This window comes from Scylla paramamosain, chromosome 6 (assembly GCF_035594125.1).
Source record: "Scylla paramamosain isolate STU-SP2022 chromosome 6, ASM3559412v1, whole genome shotgun sequence".
NCBI lineage: Eukaryota > Metazoa > Arthropoda > Malacostraca > Decapoda > Portunidae > Scylla > Scylla paramamosain.
Genome location: NC_087156.1, coordinates 21247049 through 21265362, shown reverse-complemented (window position 1 = coordinate 21265362; position 18314 = coordinate 21247049). Strand labels below are relative to the sequence as shown.

The 18314-nt window shown below is 37.8% G+C and overlaps 1 protein-coding gene across 8 annotated transcripts in view; it reads right to left on the bottom strand.

The window, feature by feature from the left end:
- The window catches only part of LOC135101386 (YTH domain-containing protein 1-like), a 91888-nt gene that overhangs the window by 22925 nt on the left and 50649 nt on the right, over window positions 1-18314 (bottom strand). For all 8 annotated transcript variants that reach the window (XR_010269248.1, XR_010269246.1, XR_010269247.1 and 5 more), the window contains exon 10: window positions 883-986. Coding sequence is in view for 4 of the 8 variants with exons in the window: in XM_064005304.1 (XP_063861374.1) it covers window positions 883-986 (104 nt within the window). In the remaining 4 variants the exon portion in view is untranslated. The remainder of the gene's footprint in view (window positions 1-882; window positions 987-18314) is intronic.

Below are 18314 nucleotides of genomic sequence, written 5' to 3'. Positions count from 1 at the left end.
GGCAGTGGGAGCGTCTGTCATAAGCTGCTAAGACAGGGTGGACAAGTCATGCACAGATTAATCCATTTTACACTGACTCCTATGTGGAAAATAGTTTCAGTTTTCAAACATTTAGGATTTCAAATGGCATTCAGGAATGAATCAAGTTAAAAAAACAAGGTTCCACTGTATTGTACTATAATACAAATTTATGCACAGGCATTTAAAATTAATTTGCTAATGTATAATTTTCCTACAGATGCAAATTAATTCATCAAAGAGCAAAACCACAAAGACCAAAATTATCAGGGGCCATTTACACACACGTCCAAATGCAGATGCAAACTGTGTGAAAATTTCCTGCACTGTATCTAAGCCACTGTATTTCTATGCAGTAAGTGAAACTCTTATTTAGCACCATCAAAAAGTGTAGGCAGAGAGAACAATATGTATTTGACAATACATTCCTCAGGCTCCATGACAATACAGTTCCTGCATCATAATCTCATGAACTATTGAAAGGAGTGGATGTGTGTAGAGAAAAGATGTGTTGTACATGTCATCAGAATAAAAAATATATATATTCTAACTGAGATACTATTAGGATATTTTCAAGATACAATTTTTTTTTTATCTTATAGATAACAGTTCAAAACTGGTCAAAAACACAGGATATCTGTGAGATGGCAATGCCTGACAACCTATATCATTTATTTTCTTTTGTGTGTACCTGTCACTTCTTGGTTGCTCTTTCATTCTTCACCTTGCAAGCATTTCACTAAACCTAATCACATCATAAATTGAAACCTTAATTTTAGTGGTATTCCTATGCTGGAAGCAAAAAGTTATCTCACTACTATGATAAGTATATTATACAGCTAGTCTATTATATCATCATCTTACTTGGTTTCTCAGTTCTGCCTCTGAAGCTTGGTGGTCCCCTCAGGCGCTTCATACGTGGCCCTAGGTCTTCTCCCTCAAACCGTCTACGCCGTCCAGCTCCACGGCTGTTAGGAAAAATGTCTGTTACTTATTTCAGAACCTTTAATTATATAAGCAAAGGATGACACAAAGTTTATTACTGAGTTCATTGTGCTATACATAAATTACCCTTATAAAGAAGTGGGCTCCACTGTCAGCGACCAATCTGCAAATATCACAACACAACATGAAAACAAACATTATCCCTCAAGCTATATTCTATTTGTATTTTATGACCACTTATAGCCACCTTAGCATGGAAGCATTTGATTTCTAAAAGTAATCCTTATCTTCCCATTATCCAGTGCTTTCCAGAGGTGTGTGACTGAAGATGTTTTATGGTCCTGTGGCTTTATTTCCATGACTATCAATTTCTCCAGTTTCTCAAGTGAGTTAAGATCTGATGCTCTGCAAGGTCTGTCAATCATGTCCATATTGCTATCCTAAAGAAAACTTGACCCCTTCATGGTCCTGTGGACAAGGGCATTTATGCATAAATAAAAAAAATAAATAAACAAATAAATAAAAATAAAAAAAATAAATGGATAAATGTGTATTCACTGAAGTATGTGATCATGTGGTTGTATAACACCTAAATATAAATGCTACAATATCTACTGTTAACACACTTTAGCAAAAGTAAAATATTAACTTCATGCCCACACCCATTACTGCACCAGTGTCATACTATCAAAGATGCTGAGTGCTTGAGTCTTCTCAATGAAGTGCCCCTTGTAGTAACTTGTACCCTTCACTCTGTAATCATTCTGAATATGGACTTATCCAGTTATAACTCCATGTTTTATATTTATGAGCAAGCTCATTAATTATGTTTTGTGTTGTGTGACTTTTAGTAGGTGTGTGTAACAGCAGCTTCAGGTTCCAATGCTGAATGGACTCTTAAGACACATCTATCAGTAGTGCAGAATGCATTTTCTTTAGTTGTCCATCACTGATCTTTGGGTTCTTTAAGACTTCTCACTTTAGAAGTGTCAGTGTCCTTGAATGTTTTCCTGGGGCATCCAGACTCTTGTTTCCTGGGAGATCATAAAGTTTGGGGCAGCTCTGGCATCCACCTTGAAGCACTTGATAAAATGATGCCTTAAAATTTCCTTTGAAGGCACCTTCTCTCATCAGGGTGAGAATAGTGGTCTTCATATGTGACAACCTCTTAATTGGCATAATGGAAAATGAGGTGAGAAAAATTATGAATGGTAGTAGGAGATGAGTACAAACAAGTAAGAGGCATCACATATCAACTGAGAATAATGGTCTGACAACATTGGTGATTAATTCCACTATTCAATCCACACTCCTTGCATGACTTTCAGGATCCGGAATTCATTCAAAGCCACACTATAGTGATTGACACCTTGAGAAAATAGGCAGTCAGGAAAAATTGTAGCCGAGATATTTTTGACTTCAGTTCCTCCCTTCTCCATGATGTTACCTTCTCATTTCTTCACATTATGCCAAACATTATTCTTTCCACTCCTCTTTGAACAATCAGACTTTCAAAAGAGCCCAGATTTCTGCTCCATATGTTAGAACAGGTAGAATGCATTAATTGTAAATGTTTTACTTCTGTGATTTTGAGGTCTAATACATAATCAATTAGCACAATTTTCTTTGTATTCAACTTTAGACCTGCTTTGCAATCTTTGTATAATAGCAGGATCATCTACTGTAGGTCATATGTAGATTAACTCATCAGAACAACACAGATATAGCAACTGATGGTTGATTGTACTCCACTTCTTTGATTAAGGACAAAGTAACAGATGAGAGCATTATAAATGTGAAATAACAAGATTTGTTTCCTAAGGCTTGGATACTCTGCTTGTACACTTGTTCCTCTGAGGATTGGATGCAGAATTAGATGGTCAGCCTTTATCCAGAGACGGAAATTGGAATTACTTAAGTAGACCTGTAGAAATTCTTGCTGCCTCCTGGTCCTCAGTGCACTCACAAAGGCAGGGTTGATGGCAGCATGTGGGTGATCTTTAGCCACTTGACCTCAGAAAAATACCCAGGACTCAAAATAACTGGCTTCCAGTAGGAATGAAATTCAGGATCTCAAATTCCTGACTTCTGCATTCCAACTGCAAAATGACATTCCTCTAGTCAGAAGCAGTAGTGAATCAGTATACAACTAACTTTAAGTTACACCTTTCATGCATAATCACCATATTATCAACAAAAATAAATAAAATGAAACAAATCTTATGCTTATACATCCCCACATACTGAAAGATTTATCTATTGATATCACTGTATCAAATTCCTTTTATTCAATTTTATTGCCACATTTTAAGTATTAGTCACCTCAATTTATCTCTACTTCAGAGTTCTACTTGAAAGTTCTTACAGAAGGTATTCAGTTAGGCCAAGTAGGTATTTCCAAATTCAGACATTATTCTTGAGCATCATTGCATTATTGGTTCTCTTACACCACTATCCATCATCTTTTCAGCAACCTTAGTTCAACATATTTGTATTAAATAAAAATCTGACAGTTTGCTTTGATATAACCAAATTTTCTAGAAACTTTGTTCCATATACTGTACAACCAAAATGAGCAACACACTTCCAACTATGTTGTGAAAATTGGAAATCTATAGCCAGAGAATGGAATAAGTATTTTTTTTACTAAGATGACCTGCTTTTATTAGCTGTGGAAGTCAGAAATCTATAGCCATTTAAGAATGGAGTAAATACGACCTGCTTTTTTCTCTCTCAAAAACTAATGTTTCCCTCATCTAGCTCAAATCTAAATAATTCCTTGACTTGTCCATTTTTGCTTACATTAATAATAATTATCTATCTATGTGCCAGCCCGATACAAAGCACCACACACTCATTCACACATCATTCAGTCTTAGCCCCTTCAGCCCCTGGTGAAAAGGGATACAGCCTTAGTATTAATATCCCCCTTCCCCATCCCATCCCCATCCTCACCCACAGGGCTGGAGTAGGTGAAAACAACCCCGTCCCCTCCTGTGCCCAGGGTTCATGGCAGTGGCCGAGATTAATGCTGGTAGCCCTTTCAAACCAATAATTCTGAGAAATAATACAATGAATGTATTCTTCACTTACAATTTCAATAATATACATTATATAATGTAAAATAATATATAAAGTTGATGATGTGCAGGCAAATAACAAATGAAAAATTCAGAGATATGTTAGTGACCATGAAGATCACTCATGAGGGTCCCAGGCTGACTGGGCTTACTGGACACCAGTATGAGTTGCCAATTATGCCATGCTGGGAAGGGTTATGCATTCATGTACACCACTGTCTAATGTTTCCCAATCACACTCTCCATCATGCTTTGCCACACACACTACAGACAAAAGATTATCACCTTTATGGGCAGTGTGTGTGTGTGTGTGTGTGTGTGTGTGTGTGTGTGTGTGTGTGTGTGTGTGTGTGTGTGTGTGTGTGTGTGTGTGTGTGTGTGTGTGTGTGTGTGTGTGTGTGTGTGTGTGTGTGTGTTATCTAAGAAAATGCATACTATTCTCTCTCTCTCTCTCTCTCTCTCTCTCTCTCTCTCTCTCTCTCTCTCTCTCTCTCTCTCTCTCTTTCTCTCTCTCTCTGGCAACTAATAACGGGTCCAACAGCAGGAGACCGCACTACTGCAGGGTATGTTTACAATCACATGGGAACACCAACATCTCCAGAAACATTACAAACATATCCATTTAAGCAATCTGAATTATTATATCACTAATATTTCACTCTTAAAAATGCATTTCCTTCTATAAAAAACAGATAAATAATTGTAGTTTCCAAAAAAATTATGAAGGGAAGGCGAGGGTGTGTTCTCTCTCATCTCATCAAGTCAACACTTTTTCTACCCCTTCTTGCCCCCATCACTGCAGTTTTAACACACCCATGCAGATGGGGGAGATTAATACTATAACAAATGGCCAAGGGAAGGGCAAGGGAATGGGAAAGGGAAGGGGGGATATTAATACTATGGCTGATAATCTCATGGACCATGCTTCTATACCTCAGATTAGGCATTGAACAGCTGGCCACATACTTCCACAGCAATGTCTGACAGCATACACTGCATACCCCTGCCCCTTCTTGAGACCATTCCCTACCTCTCACCTACTCCAATCCTTAGACCACAGTAGATGCAGGATACTTCTTACGGAGTGTCTTGCCCCCTCGCTGGGTCCATATGCCAATGAGCCCTGCCAGGCACGTCCACATCCCCTCCCATGGGTTGACAAGACCATGTCATTTTCATGCACTTATCACTGTCACTCTCTATTCACTTCCATCAAACACAATCACTGCATTGTCATTCCTCTCTCATTCAGTGATCTCTTCACACAGTTCATCCACTCTGGGCAAAGCCTTCCTCTTAACTTTCCATTGCACACATCCAACCTTTTTATTCTCTTTACTAGTTTCCTGTCCTCCATTCCCTCCACATGCCAAAACTATCTCAACATACACTAATCTACCTGTCCATTCAACTATCTCCAAACAAAAGTTCTTATTTCCTCAATTTCTTATTTTGTCCCCTCATGTTACTCAACACATATTCCTCAAACACGTCCTTTTCGTTACGTTCAAAAATTTCTTCCCTGCTTCTCACATGTTCCATGTTTCAATACCATACAGCACAGCAAGTATAATAATAACAATAAAAGAAAAATAAATAAATAAATAAATAAATATATATATAAATAAATATATAAATAAATAAATAAATAATCATTTTAAAAATAATAAAATTTAAAAAGAAAAAAAAAAATAGCAACAATATACATATTCATGCTATAGGGAACATGTCTACAGACATTGAAACCTGAAATATTTATTGATAATAACATGATTCTGTCAGGACATCAGTTTCTTTTGTGCAGATACTTACCTGATAATAAATATACTGGAGACATGAGTTAAATACATACTTTAAGTACTGAAAAATACAAGAAAAAAAGGAAAGCAGACCTGTAAGAACAAAAGAAAACAGAACTGAATGCTGTAATAAAAGCAAATCAGACCACGACAACTGCAGTTGTACAGAGAACACTGCACATGAACACCAGTCCATTCCTTTTCAATATCTGATAACAACAGAGTACTGCAACACAGAAATACTGTATAAAATGATGACTACATGAAAAAAGAAGAAAAGAACCTTTCAACTAAAAAAAAATTCTTACAAGCAGTTAGTTAACAGCTGTACACCTCCCACAGAACATAAATGTCAATGATGGAGCCTTCCAAATCAACTCAACCTATTCTGAAACCCATCATCATCTTATAGAATATAGAGTAAACCATAAGAAAATTGGTTTACTCTATTTGCATGATGTAGCTTTGTTTTCATTAGCAGTTCCAATCTAGTGTCGTCTATCACTGCTCTCACACTGCCATACAAGATATGAGTACTCATACAATGATTGCAATGTGAACAGTGCATATCTGTATCTGGATGTCTTCCAATATTTTCAGCTATTTCCTTCACTTCCTATTTCCTGAGTACTTTCATTTGCATTTGAGTGTTTTATTTCAATATTCATTTCAAGCTGTGTATTTATTTTTTTTCAGTTTTGAAAGCTATCCATGGTAGTTTTATATATTGTACATTTTTTTTTCATTCTAGCTCCACAATCTTTAATCTAAAATTCTTAAAAAAATTCTATCTATTCATTTATTTATTTATTATTTATTTTTTTATGGAAGACCACTGCACACACAAAACTGAAGATAATTCTATCCAGTATGATGATAAAGAGTTTCCAAAGAGGTAAAGTAAAGAGTGCATTGCTCTCTCTCTCTCTCTCTCTCTCTCTCTCTCTCTCTCTCTCTCTCTCACACACTTGGTCAGCCAGCCAATATGCAGAACACATTTTGGGGGCCACCGGAGCCTGGGTGTCAAAATTTATGTTGTAGATAAATTATCAGATAGGATTTATATTATCCTAGCTGTCCCATCTCTAACTGAATTGAGGAAATTTACAACTGTCCAATGCAACAACTGGAACTGGAACATATGGCTGAGACTGGATGGACACCAAATAAGTACAGTGGAACCTCGATTCTTGAACTTTATTTGTTCCTGAATGCCATTCAAAATCCAAAATGTTAAAAAACCGAAACTATTTTTCCCCATAGGAATCAATAAAAATGGATAAATCTGTTTCTGGACATCTATCTACCCTGCCTTAGCAACTTATGACATGCTCCCACTGCTAGGATGGCTGTTCCACATCTCCAGCTCAGAAATCATTTACCCAGAAGGGATGTATTGAATGAACTTAGTGACACGGAATTCATCAGAACATATTATTTAGACTGTGCTGGTATCCTGTTTGTCATTAATTTAGTGAGGGAAGCCAAAATGAAGGTGATCATAACACTTGAACACCTTACTTGGGAAAACCTACATGGAAAATGCAGTTGTAAAGTAGTAATGGCATTGTGGGGTCATCAAGAGAACAACAGGTGGCTTTGGAGATGGGATTACTCCCGAGCAAGCCAAGACACTGTTTATATTTACCTTTATTTCAAAGATTAAATTACTATCTTACACACTGTCTCCCCTCCAAATATATTGAAGGGGGAGACAAAAAAACAAAGGAAACATTTATAGAACCTAAAAATTAATAATAAAGGGCAGCTTTTGCTTTGTCTTCTAATTGAAATCAAGTAACGTTTGATCACCAATTTGTTCAAAAAGGGAGGCGTTCAATAACCAAGGTTCCACTGTAATTTATCAGACCTGATAATGATACCAGTGAACTAAAAAGGAATACTCAAGAGGAAGTAATTCATTATTATGGAAGAAATGAACTGGTGAACAGAATAGCACATATAGAAAAGTGTGAAATGCTAGAGGAAGAACAATTAAAAGAGATACATGGAAAATTAAGCAAAAGCAATACATAACTAGTAAATAATTTTGTGAAGATTTGGAGGAAGAAAAAAAAAAATCTTAGCAGCCAGAAATCTTGGATGAATATTAATCTTGAAAATTACAATGATATACTGAATGATATACTAAATAAACAAAGGATGTATATAAAAAGAAAAGAAAAGAAAGAAAGAAACAGGAAGAAGAGAGAAACAGTTTTAGGAAAATTCTAGAGGAACAACCATACTACATTAAAAATATTTTGGTAAATTTGCACCTGGCAGAGCCATCCCTTTGGCTGGCTTGGTTCTGCCCCTTTCATCTGACTGGCTGTTCATGACATCAGGCAATATATCCATGGCATACAGCATATACAAATATTATTGAGATCATTCAGAGAGTTGCATGATTAAAAACCATCATAATTCACCTGTATGACCATATTCACAATGAAAAAAATTACTAACAATTTACTTCGTCTACAGTGGAGAGTATGCCATTTGTAAGATAATGTACACTATTTTCAATCTTTCCTACACTGCTCATTAGTTTGCCAAGACATGGAGAGAGAGAGAGAGAGAGAGAGAGAGAGAGAGAGAGAGAGAGAGAGAGAGAGAGAGAGAGAGAGAGAGAGAGAGAGAGAGAGAGAGAGAGAGAGAGAGAGAGAGAGAGAGAGAGAGAGAGAGAGAGAGTCAAGAAAAGTTATCTTCTACAGTAACTTCACACAGGGAGGACTCTTGTCTTGCATTAAAGAATACAAGGTACTGTCCCTTTGACTCGGGGACAAAAACACACACCAAACTGCTGGTGCTGGAAACTGCTGCAGATGATGCAAGATCCCTCTGTGTGTGTTTGGCTATATGTTTATATGCTTAAATAAACCCCATTTGGATTTAGAGCCATTAATTATGTATCACTCTCAGTTATTAGTTACATAATCATGACCTTATCCGGACTAACAGTTTCCTATCTATCTCATGTACCCTAACCTTGTTCAATAGCCTTTGGTAGGGTACTTTGTTGAAAGCATTACTAAAATCCAGGTATATGATTTCATAACCATCCCCTTCATCTGTTGCACAGTGGACTTCACCATAAAAACTCAAGAATTTAATGAAGCATGATTTCCCCTTCATGAAGCCATGCAGTGACTCAACCTGTTTCTCTAAATGATTCTTCACAATTACCAACTCTATTAATTTACCTGCTACAACTGAAGTCAAGCTGACTGGCTGGCAGTTTACCACTACCATTTTATCTAATTTCTTAACCCATGAAGGGCTGCACAATAAAGGGTGGGTGATGGGTTTTTCCAGTTTGCCTTTTCCTGCTCTTATTTTAAGTTCACATTTTGATTTTTGGTCATGCTCTTAGGCATTCACACAACTAGTATATTCTCACTCAGTGTCTCAATGATTGCTGCAATAGTATGATAAGATTTTTTTTTCCCTTTCTATGTCCAATTCCAATTTTCTCAATGATTGCTGCAATAGTATGATAAGATTTTTTTTTCCCTTTCTATGTCCAATTCCAATTTATGTGGCCAACATCTTAAATTCCTCATAAGCCTTCTCTTGAAATGAGAAAATGTAAGGGAGGTCATGTGAGCCACAAATTTGAGGAACATGAAAATGTGGTAAAATATGGGTTATCAGTAAGAAGCGCAGGAAGGAATAGCAGCTTGCCATGTAAGTAAATACAACACAACATTCCAGAACAACGGTCTACCATGGGAAGAAAGTTACTGTTCTCCATCATATCACCACAGAAAAACACATTATTTAGAGACTTAGGGTTTGTGACAGATTAAAGAGGGGACATTGGATAAATAGGATGCTTTTAAATTTAAAGCAGGTAACTCAATCAGAGCTGTGAAATTCATAGTGGAAATAGGGCAGTTTCCATGAAAATATAAAAACCAGGAAGAAGCAACTTACAGCAACATGCCTGTCCTTAGGTTGTTAAAAGATGGGCACTACATTCGCTATATTGGTACCTCTCTTGAATCTGGTGATTTTCTAAAGATAATAACTAGTGGTTCACTAATAACCCCTTTGCATTCTTTTAGTACTCAGATATACTTTATCTGATCCTGGTGACAAACTTTTCAACTTATCTATCTGTTGTTCTATTATCTCTGTTATATATTCACCAGCTTATCATCTGCTCTGAAAACCTGTTTACTTTCCAGCATTTCCTACATGTTTTTCTGAGCAAAAACCATTACAGAGTAGTCCTTTAAAATTTTACTCATCAATCCTAATTACACTAAACTATCAACTGAGGAAATGTCTGATAAGATAAACCCTCACGAACCTTTCTTGTGTCAAGAGGAGGCTGAACAACTGTATGGATGATGATGGCTGACAAATTTTATGTGCCAGGTGATGCCTTGTGTAGATCAACTGGCCTTTTCTAAGGTTCCTAATTCCTAATGTTTTAAGCCTACCAAGCTTAATACATTCTAGGTTTAAAAGCAGTAAAAGTTTGCTAAATACAGCTGAAAACTGCTAAAATTTTTAGTGAGGTATACACAAAAACAGCTACGGAACATGTGTGCTGATGATGGGCATGCATGTCTGGTGAGCAATAACAAATGTAACTTTTCTGTACACTTCAATGTTTCCATCATCTACAGTTACAGTTAAAAGGAATAACTGTAACAACCATCAGCTATAGTTAGCTTGCTTTAGAGTGCACACAGACTAAGCTATTATAGTTGCCATAGCCTAAGCTGATCTTAAAGCCACACCCCTGTATCTTGGTAGAGCAGCTAGCTGATGCACTCAAAATTTTCTTGTGACTTTTGTGCTTTGTTATACAATGCTCCAGATATTTTCAGTACTCTCATCATCATCCTTGTCCTGAGCTGCTAAAAAAATGATAAAATTTTGATATTATTGATGTTTTCCTATTGGGAGGCTAATTTTTTAAAATATCAATAGGACTACAAAACTAATATCAAAGAATTAACTTTCATATTATCTTCTTTCTATTGATATTTCTAAGAATCAGCTTAGGGCAAGACTAATAAATATAATGATTTAAAAACATCATAAATGTAAACACAAAGGCACATAACTAGACCACCATGAGAGTACCAATCAGTTGCCATTAACAAAAGGGAGAGGAAGCAGGGGATCGGGGTACAGCCATGAGTTCTTGATCACCTTACTTTTTGGATGTTGCCTTAATTCTAGACAACTCATACACTGAATATTATTATAAAAGTGCCCCACACTGTTATTGCAACACAAAGCTGCACAAAGGTTTGATTTTTTTTCCACAAATTCAACAAATTCATATAAAGTCTCCCAAATAGTCAGTCCTCCTCTAACAAGATCATTTTCTTATGCAAGGTAGTCACATTGGGAAATACTGCATTAGAAGAACTTCTGAAATCCATTCCTTCCTTCTGTACCCTCATCCAAAGTCCCATTTTTTGGCCCATTATTGGCAAAAATTATGGCCTTAAAAGCCTTCTTTATCACTGTCTTCTCTCCAGCTTCAATCCTATGTTTCTTCTTGTTCAAGGTGAAGTGGGTGTGCTTATGATGAGGGTCTGGGTGATTGGCCTGGAGTTGGGGTGGTTGGCCATAGCATCACTGGAGTAAAGGGCCCACTTAGGCCAGTGTCACAGTATGTGGCAGGGTTGTTTCAGTGAAAAAAGTCTTACTTCACTATTACTTATAACTGAGCAGCCAAGAAGTTGTGGCAGGTGGGCAAGTGTTTCAAATGTGAAAAGTTGTAGTGGAACTTGGTCACAGTTTCTTCTGCATTTTTTAGACTGTGTTAGAAGAAAATTGTTTCAGAAACTTGCATTTGAGGAGAATTGACTGTACATTCAAGAACAGAATCATACTTCAGAATTATAGAATTAACTATTTGCATAAGAAGCCAATCCTGCACATTTTCTTACTTGTACTTTCATGTGGAGCTTCCACAGTATACTACTGTAACATATACCTACATTTATAGTGCCAACACATACATAGGTCCTACTTCCCCTTTCGTTAGACTAATTTTGGGGATCATTACTACATTGCAGAATCAAACATTTCTGCCTATCAGAAAATATGAAATTTCTATGCAAGTTCTCATCCAACAGCTTGTACTAACACTGTCCAAAAGACTGCAGTGCTCACTTCATTGAAAAGCTAAGAATAAAAACCCTTTTAAGTTCAAATGGCTCTTTGTCTTAGGGTGAAGCCTGACTCTCCCAAGGTGATGGTCATGACTTGAGTTTTCTTTTATACCTGTGGTTGCAAGTGCTCCTTGCACACTTTAATTTTCTCATTCTTCTCTCAGCCTTATATTCACATATTCCATCTGCCACCTTGAAGATCCAACCACTGTTCCTTAAAGATCAGGCTTAAATACCTGTGTCTCCTCCAATTTCCCTCTATTTGACTTAACATCATATTATTTTGAACATCAGTTCTTACTCCCAATATAAATCTTCAAAATTAACTACTTCCCTTTCACTCCTTTCAAACACCATCACCTAACTTCGGTTTACAATCACCTTCTGCTCTTTGCACATACAAACAAGCTTATCAACAAGGTTGGCTTAAATTGTGATGGCATCACTGTTATCATAATCTTTAACTGCTTTTGTGCTCACTCCTTGCTTGGTCAAATTCTTTTTGACTTTGTCTATCAACATCTAGCTTCCCTCTCTTGCTGTAAGTTTGCCAACATTTAATCAATTTCTAAAGAGTGATCACTCCAATCAAACAAAATAATGACTTATAGCTCTGATCTCTTTTGTTTTTGAAGCCTTTGAGTCTATTCTCAATAGAAAGATTCTAAAACATTTATATATTCACAAAATTCTTTCTAATCATCTTTGGATTTCATACAAGAGAATCCACTGGCAATCTTCTAGCTTTCCTTACTCAATTTTGGTCATCCTCTCTTAGGTCTTTTAAAGAAACTTTCAATGTTGTCTTAAATATACCAAAAGCTTTGACAGAGTACAAGCTGAATCTTTAATTTATAACCTACATTCATTCAATCAGTGTCCATCTCTTTCCACCTTTATCTCAAGTTTTCTTTCTAGCTCTTCTGTTACTGCTGCAGTAGAGAGCCACTGTTCTCAAAAATTATTCATAGGCTCTGTTTTATCACCCACTTTCTATTATTCATAAATGATCTCAGTCAAACTTCGTCATATCATTCTTATACAGATAACTTTATCCTACACCTCTCAAAATCATCTACCAAAAGTAAATAAAACAATTCAAGCTGAAGCTACTCATATCCTAGCTTTTCATAATTTCTAAATGCCTTAAAAACTTAATTGAGGCACTCAGAAAAAAAGAGTGAATTCGCTACCAAAAAAAAAAATGGATATTTGGTACCACTAGAAGTACACTTCTCTCTTCTATAATCTGATGAAAGAGCAAATAAATAAGGTAAGTCAAAACTACCTTTCCCAGCCTTTTCCATTTTAAGAAATGGAGAGCTGTATTCACCGCCACAGCTGCCACCCAGCATCTGAGTGTGTAAAATTTTGAACCAATCATTGCCACACCTGGTGTCCATGAGGCCAACTGTCACGCTGCTGACAGTCTCAGGGCACTGTGTTCATGGTGGCTCCCCTCTTGTCTATACCTTAGTCCACTGTCCTTACTTTATCTTGGAAATTTGTGATGATGAGCAGCAGTGACAGCATTGATTCTCAGCATGGTACATTGTATTTCCCATAATTACCATTTCTTCTTACAATACTATGTACAAAAAGTTAGCTATTTTTTTATTATAGTTCACCATATCAATATATGACAACCTCTTGACTACTTGCATCAAATTCTACATAAGAAATATTTTCCAACAATACCTAAATGAGGAGAACTGGTGTATCTAAAGTGTTTTTATTGTATGTTCACCATGCAAAACTTCAAACATGTGTTTAACAAAACATATTTTTGATGAGTTCACCTTTTCTTTTCTTAATCCTCAATTCATTCATATATCTACTCAATGCAACCTTACAAACAATTATCTTCTCTTCTTTTCTTCTTCAATGACATTGCATTATCCCATTCCTCTACATCATTCTTTTTTTTTCCCATGTACAAGAGGCATTATCCAAAGACAACAAAAAATTAGTAAAAAAACAGATCCACTGATGTGTCAGTCCCTAAATAGAGGTTATAGTGGACCATCAAAAATTTGAGGATAAGTGTCTTGAAACTCTCTTGAAAGAATTCAAGTCATACGAAGGCGGAAATACAGAAGGCAGGGAGTTCCAGGGTTTACCCGAAAAAGGAATCAATGATTGAGAATAGTGGTTAACTCTTGCATTACAGAGGTGGACAGAATAGAGGGTAGAGAAAGTAGAAAGTCCTATACAGTGAGGAAACAGGAGGAGGGGAGGCATGCAGTTAGCAATATCAGAACAGGAGTTAGCTAGAAAATAGAAGTAGAAGATAACAAGAGATTTAACAATGCAACAATGAGAGAGAGGCTGAAGACAGTCAGTTAGAGGAGAGGAGCCGATAAGACAAAATACTTTTGATTTCACCCTGTCTTGAAGAGTGGTATGAATGGAAGCCCCCTCGTACATGTGTAGTCCATACATGGGCAGATAAGGCCCCTGTATAGAGTTAGCACCTGGGTGGAGGTTTAGAAAAACTAGCAGAGACAACATGGAATGCCTGATAAGGCTCCTCTACAGAGTTAGCACCTGGGTAGAGGTAAGAAAAACTGGCAGAGACAACTTGGAATGCCTAACTTCATAGATGTTTTAGCTAGAGATGAGATGTGAAGATTCCAGTTTAGATTATTAGTAAAGGAAAGACTGACAATGTTCAGTGTAGAAGAGGGAGTTTACTTCCTAAAGGGTTTGATGTTTGTGAAAAGACATGGAAAAGTGAGAGGCTGAGGAATTTGCCCCCATGCTAACCATTAGTACACCACTAGCTCCTGTGAAGTCTGGCTTGGACTGATGCTGGCCATCCCTGTATGAAGGCACAGTTGAAACTGTTGGGGTCATATACAGTGATAAGTGTTGCATGACACTGCAGCCCAGCAATCTCTTTGCAGGTACATTACTGGAAGGTGAGTGGCCTCCAATAAGAAACCGCTGCACCAGGGGATTAATGTTGTGGAAAGTTTTGCCACAGTCGAGGTGAAACTTAAATGCCCACTAGTGACCACAGAGGCGCAGGTGGTGCTGGTGGAGAAATTGCTAGTGTCAGGAGTAGATTTCCTCCAGGGAAATTACCTGGCAGGTGGGAAAGTCTGGGATTCTGCATACTGAATCCCAGATGAGGGAGTTGCTGAGACTCCAAAGGCAGCAAATATTGGGAATCATTCAAAGGCAAGGGAGGTATGTAGCCCAGAAACAGGTGCTCAAGCCCTATTTGAGTCCCACCTATGTGCACAACAACTTAAATTGCTCTTGTGCCCATGCTCTTGAGTCTTCTGAATTTTCCACCATCTGTCTATGACTACAGAGTCACTCTCAAACTAAACTTAATAGTGTTGTATACAGTAAAATCCCTCTTATCCGGCATCAACGGGACCGTCGACATGCCGGATACTTGAATATTGCCGGATACTTGAATAGAAGTGAAATTATGACCACATTCACCACCCTACACTCACGCATCTTACCATAACAAAGATCAGCTGATCTTAATCAGCAGCTGATCTGATCAGCTGCTTAAGTGTGAGCACAACACGCTTCCTCTTTTCTACAACTTTAGGCATGATGAAGGCGTCAGGCGATAAACAGTGCACACGCGGGACTGAGTCACTGAGTAAACACAGTGCAGTGAGCCGTGGGTGGCGCGAAGCAGTGCGCTCTGATGGCGAGGGGACAAAGTATGCCTCGCGCGGGAATTTTAATCGATTTTATGAGTACACATTGATTTTTTTATTGATTTTAAGGCTCGGGGAAAAATGTGCCGGATACTTGAAGATGCCGAATACTCGAATGCCGCATGAGAGGGATTTTACTGTACCTCTCACCTCACTCCTCTGACTATAAAATTTTTTTTGACTTCTTAACTTCCAAAGTGGAGGACATTCTGACTCTCTTCCCATTTGTGAGATCTCCATTCTTGGAGACTTCAATGTTCATCATCAGCTTTGGTATTCCTCTCCTTTCACTGGACTAGCCTTTAACTCTGTTACCTTCCATGATGTAGAACAATTAGTGCAACACCCTACTCATACTCCTGATCATCTTGGGGATACACCCAACATTCTTGATCTAATCCTTCTGCTTATGCTGTCACCCTATCTTCTCTGTTGGGCTCCTCCAATCATAACCTCATATCTGTGTCTTGTCCCATTGCTCCAAACCCTCCTCAGGATCCGCCAAAGTGGAGGTGCCTCAGGGGTTTTGCCTATTAATATCAGAGACCCATCTCTGAGCACATAACAGAAATTAATGAGTCTGGCATGGAGGTATACATTCCTCACTCTTTCTCTCGACCTAAATCTTCTAAACCGTGGTTTAATAGAGCCTGTTTTCAAGCCATACATGATAGAAAGGTGGGCCACAAAAAGCACTTGAGCCTTCCGTCACCTAGATCTCATGCACTTTATATTTTTGCCCTGAATCATGCCAAAAACTCCTTCATTAATAAAAAGTGTAAAAACCTTTCAAGATCTAACTCCCCTCGTGACTTCTGGCACTTCACCGAAAACATTTCCAATAACTTTACTTCTTTATCTTTCCCTCCTCTATTTCAATTTGATGGCACCACTACCATCTCATCTATTCCTAAAACTGAACTCTTCACTCAAACCTTTGCTAAGAACTCTACCTTGGATGATTCAGGGCTTGTTCCTCCCTCTCCTCCACCCTCTGACTACTTTATGCTACCCATTAAGATCCTAAAACTCTTTCAAGAGGGAGGTTTCATGACACTTATCCTCTGTTATTTGATCGTTGTTTTTGGCATCCCTCTGGGAACTAGCATTTAAGAGTTTATGAGGGTTAAGGCCAGCAAGGGCATGAAAAACATCACTCCAAAGGATCTTAACAGGTAGCATGAAGTAGTCAGAGGATGGAGGAGAGGGAGGAACAAACCCTGAATCATCCAAGGTGGAGTGTTTATTAAAGGTTGGAATGAAGAGTTCAGCTTCAGAGTTAGATGAGATAGCTGTGGTGACATCAGATTGAAATAAAATAGTGAAAGACAGAGAAAATAAGATTATTTGAGATATTTTTGACAAGGTGTCATAAGTCATGAAGGGAGTTAAATCTAAAGAGATTTTAACATTTTCTATTACTGAAGGCATTTTTGGCTAGTAGGAGAACAGGCTTGGCATGATTCCAGGCTGAAATATAAAGTGCATGAGATTCAGGTGATGGAAGGCTCAATTCCCATTTGTGGGCTGCCTCTCTATCACATATAACACAAAAAGTAACATGTAAAATAGCACTTTGTTGCCTTGCCTGCCCATACGGGAATAAATTTAAACCACACAGTTACATCAAACATCACACAACACTGGACACACAACAAACTATATTACACTCAGTCACACTACAACCAACATCACATCTATCCATATCCCATCTCACTTTCCACACCAGGCTACACATAACACTCAACAAACACCACAAAATACTTAGCATCCAGTCACACAAAGGACACACAGCCACATCATGCCACACATCATACCAGCCACACAACAGCCCATACCACACTGTCACTCAACAGTCTATATCACCTTGAGTGACACCACATATCACTTGTGTCACAAGAGCCACACAGCAACTCATCACACAAACATACCACATAGCTTAGCACTGTGTGAGTGTGTGATTTGTCCTCACATTAGGCATGATGCAGGGGTGCGGCAATGCAGTGGTGCAGCATTGCAGTAATGTGGTAGTGTGTAAACATGGTTCCTTTTGAGTTTTATCATGATACTATTGTATCTCCAAATGTTTTTACATATTGAGACACGAGGACTGGCTAAGGAGAAATCCCGTCACCTGCATCATAAAGATCAGGATCAAGAGACACAATGTCATTTACACTTCCCATTACAATGCTGTGTCACTCCAAGTGCAAGGACAAAACACACTCACATAGTTATAAATGTGATGGCACTTCACCGCTTCATCACATAGAATATGAAGACAAAACACACACACTCACAATTCTAAATGTGAAGGCACCACACCGCCAAATGTTAGAACAAAACACACTGTGTGGCAGCCACACTGCTGTGTCATGCCGAATGTGAGGACAAAACACATGTACTTGAGTTGCAGCCACACTGCTGCATCACCCCGAATGTGAAGACAAAAACATAGACTCACACAATGCTAGGCTATATGGCTGGCACAAACAGCCATTTTTTAGTGTTTTCAATACCCAAGTTTCACAATCCTTGAGTTTAGCACTAGAGCTTTGGAAGAAAGCAAGCAAAAAACTCAAAAAGGTATTGTACACCTAAAATATTTTACAAATTAATGACTTCCAAACATCATGACTT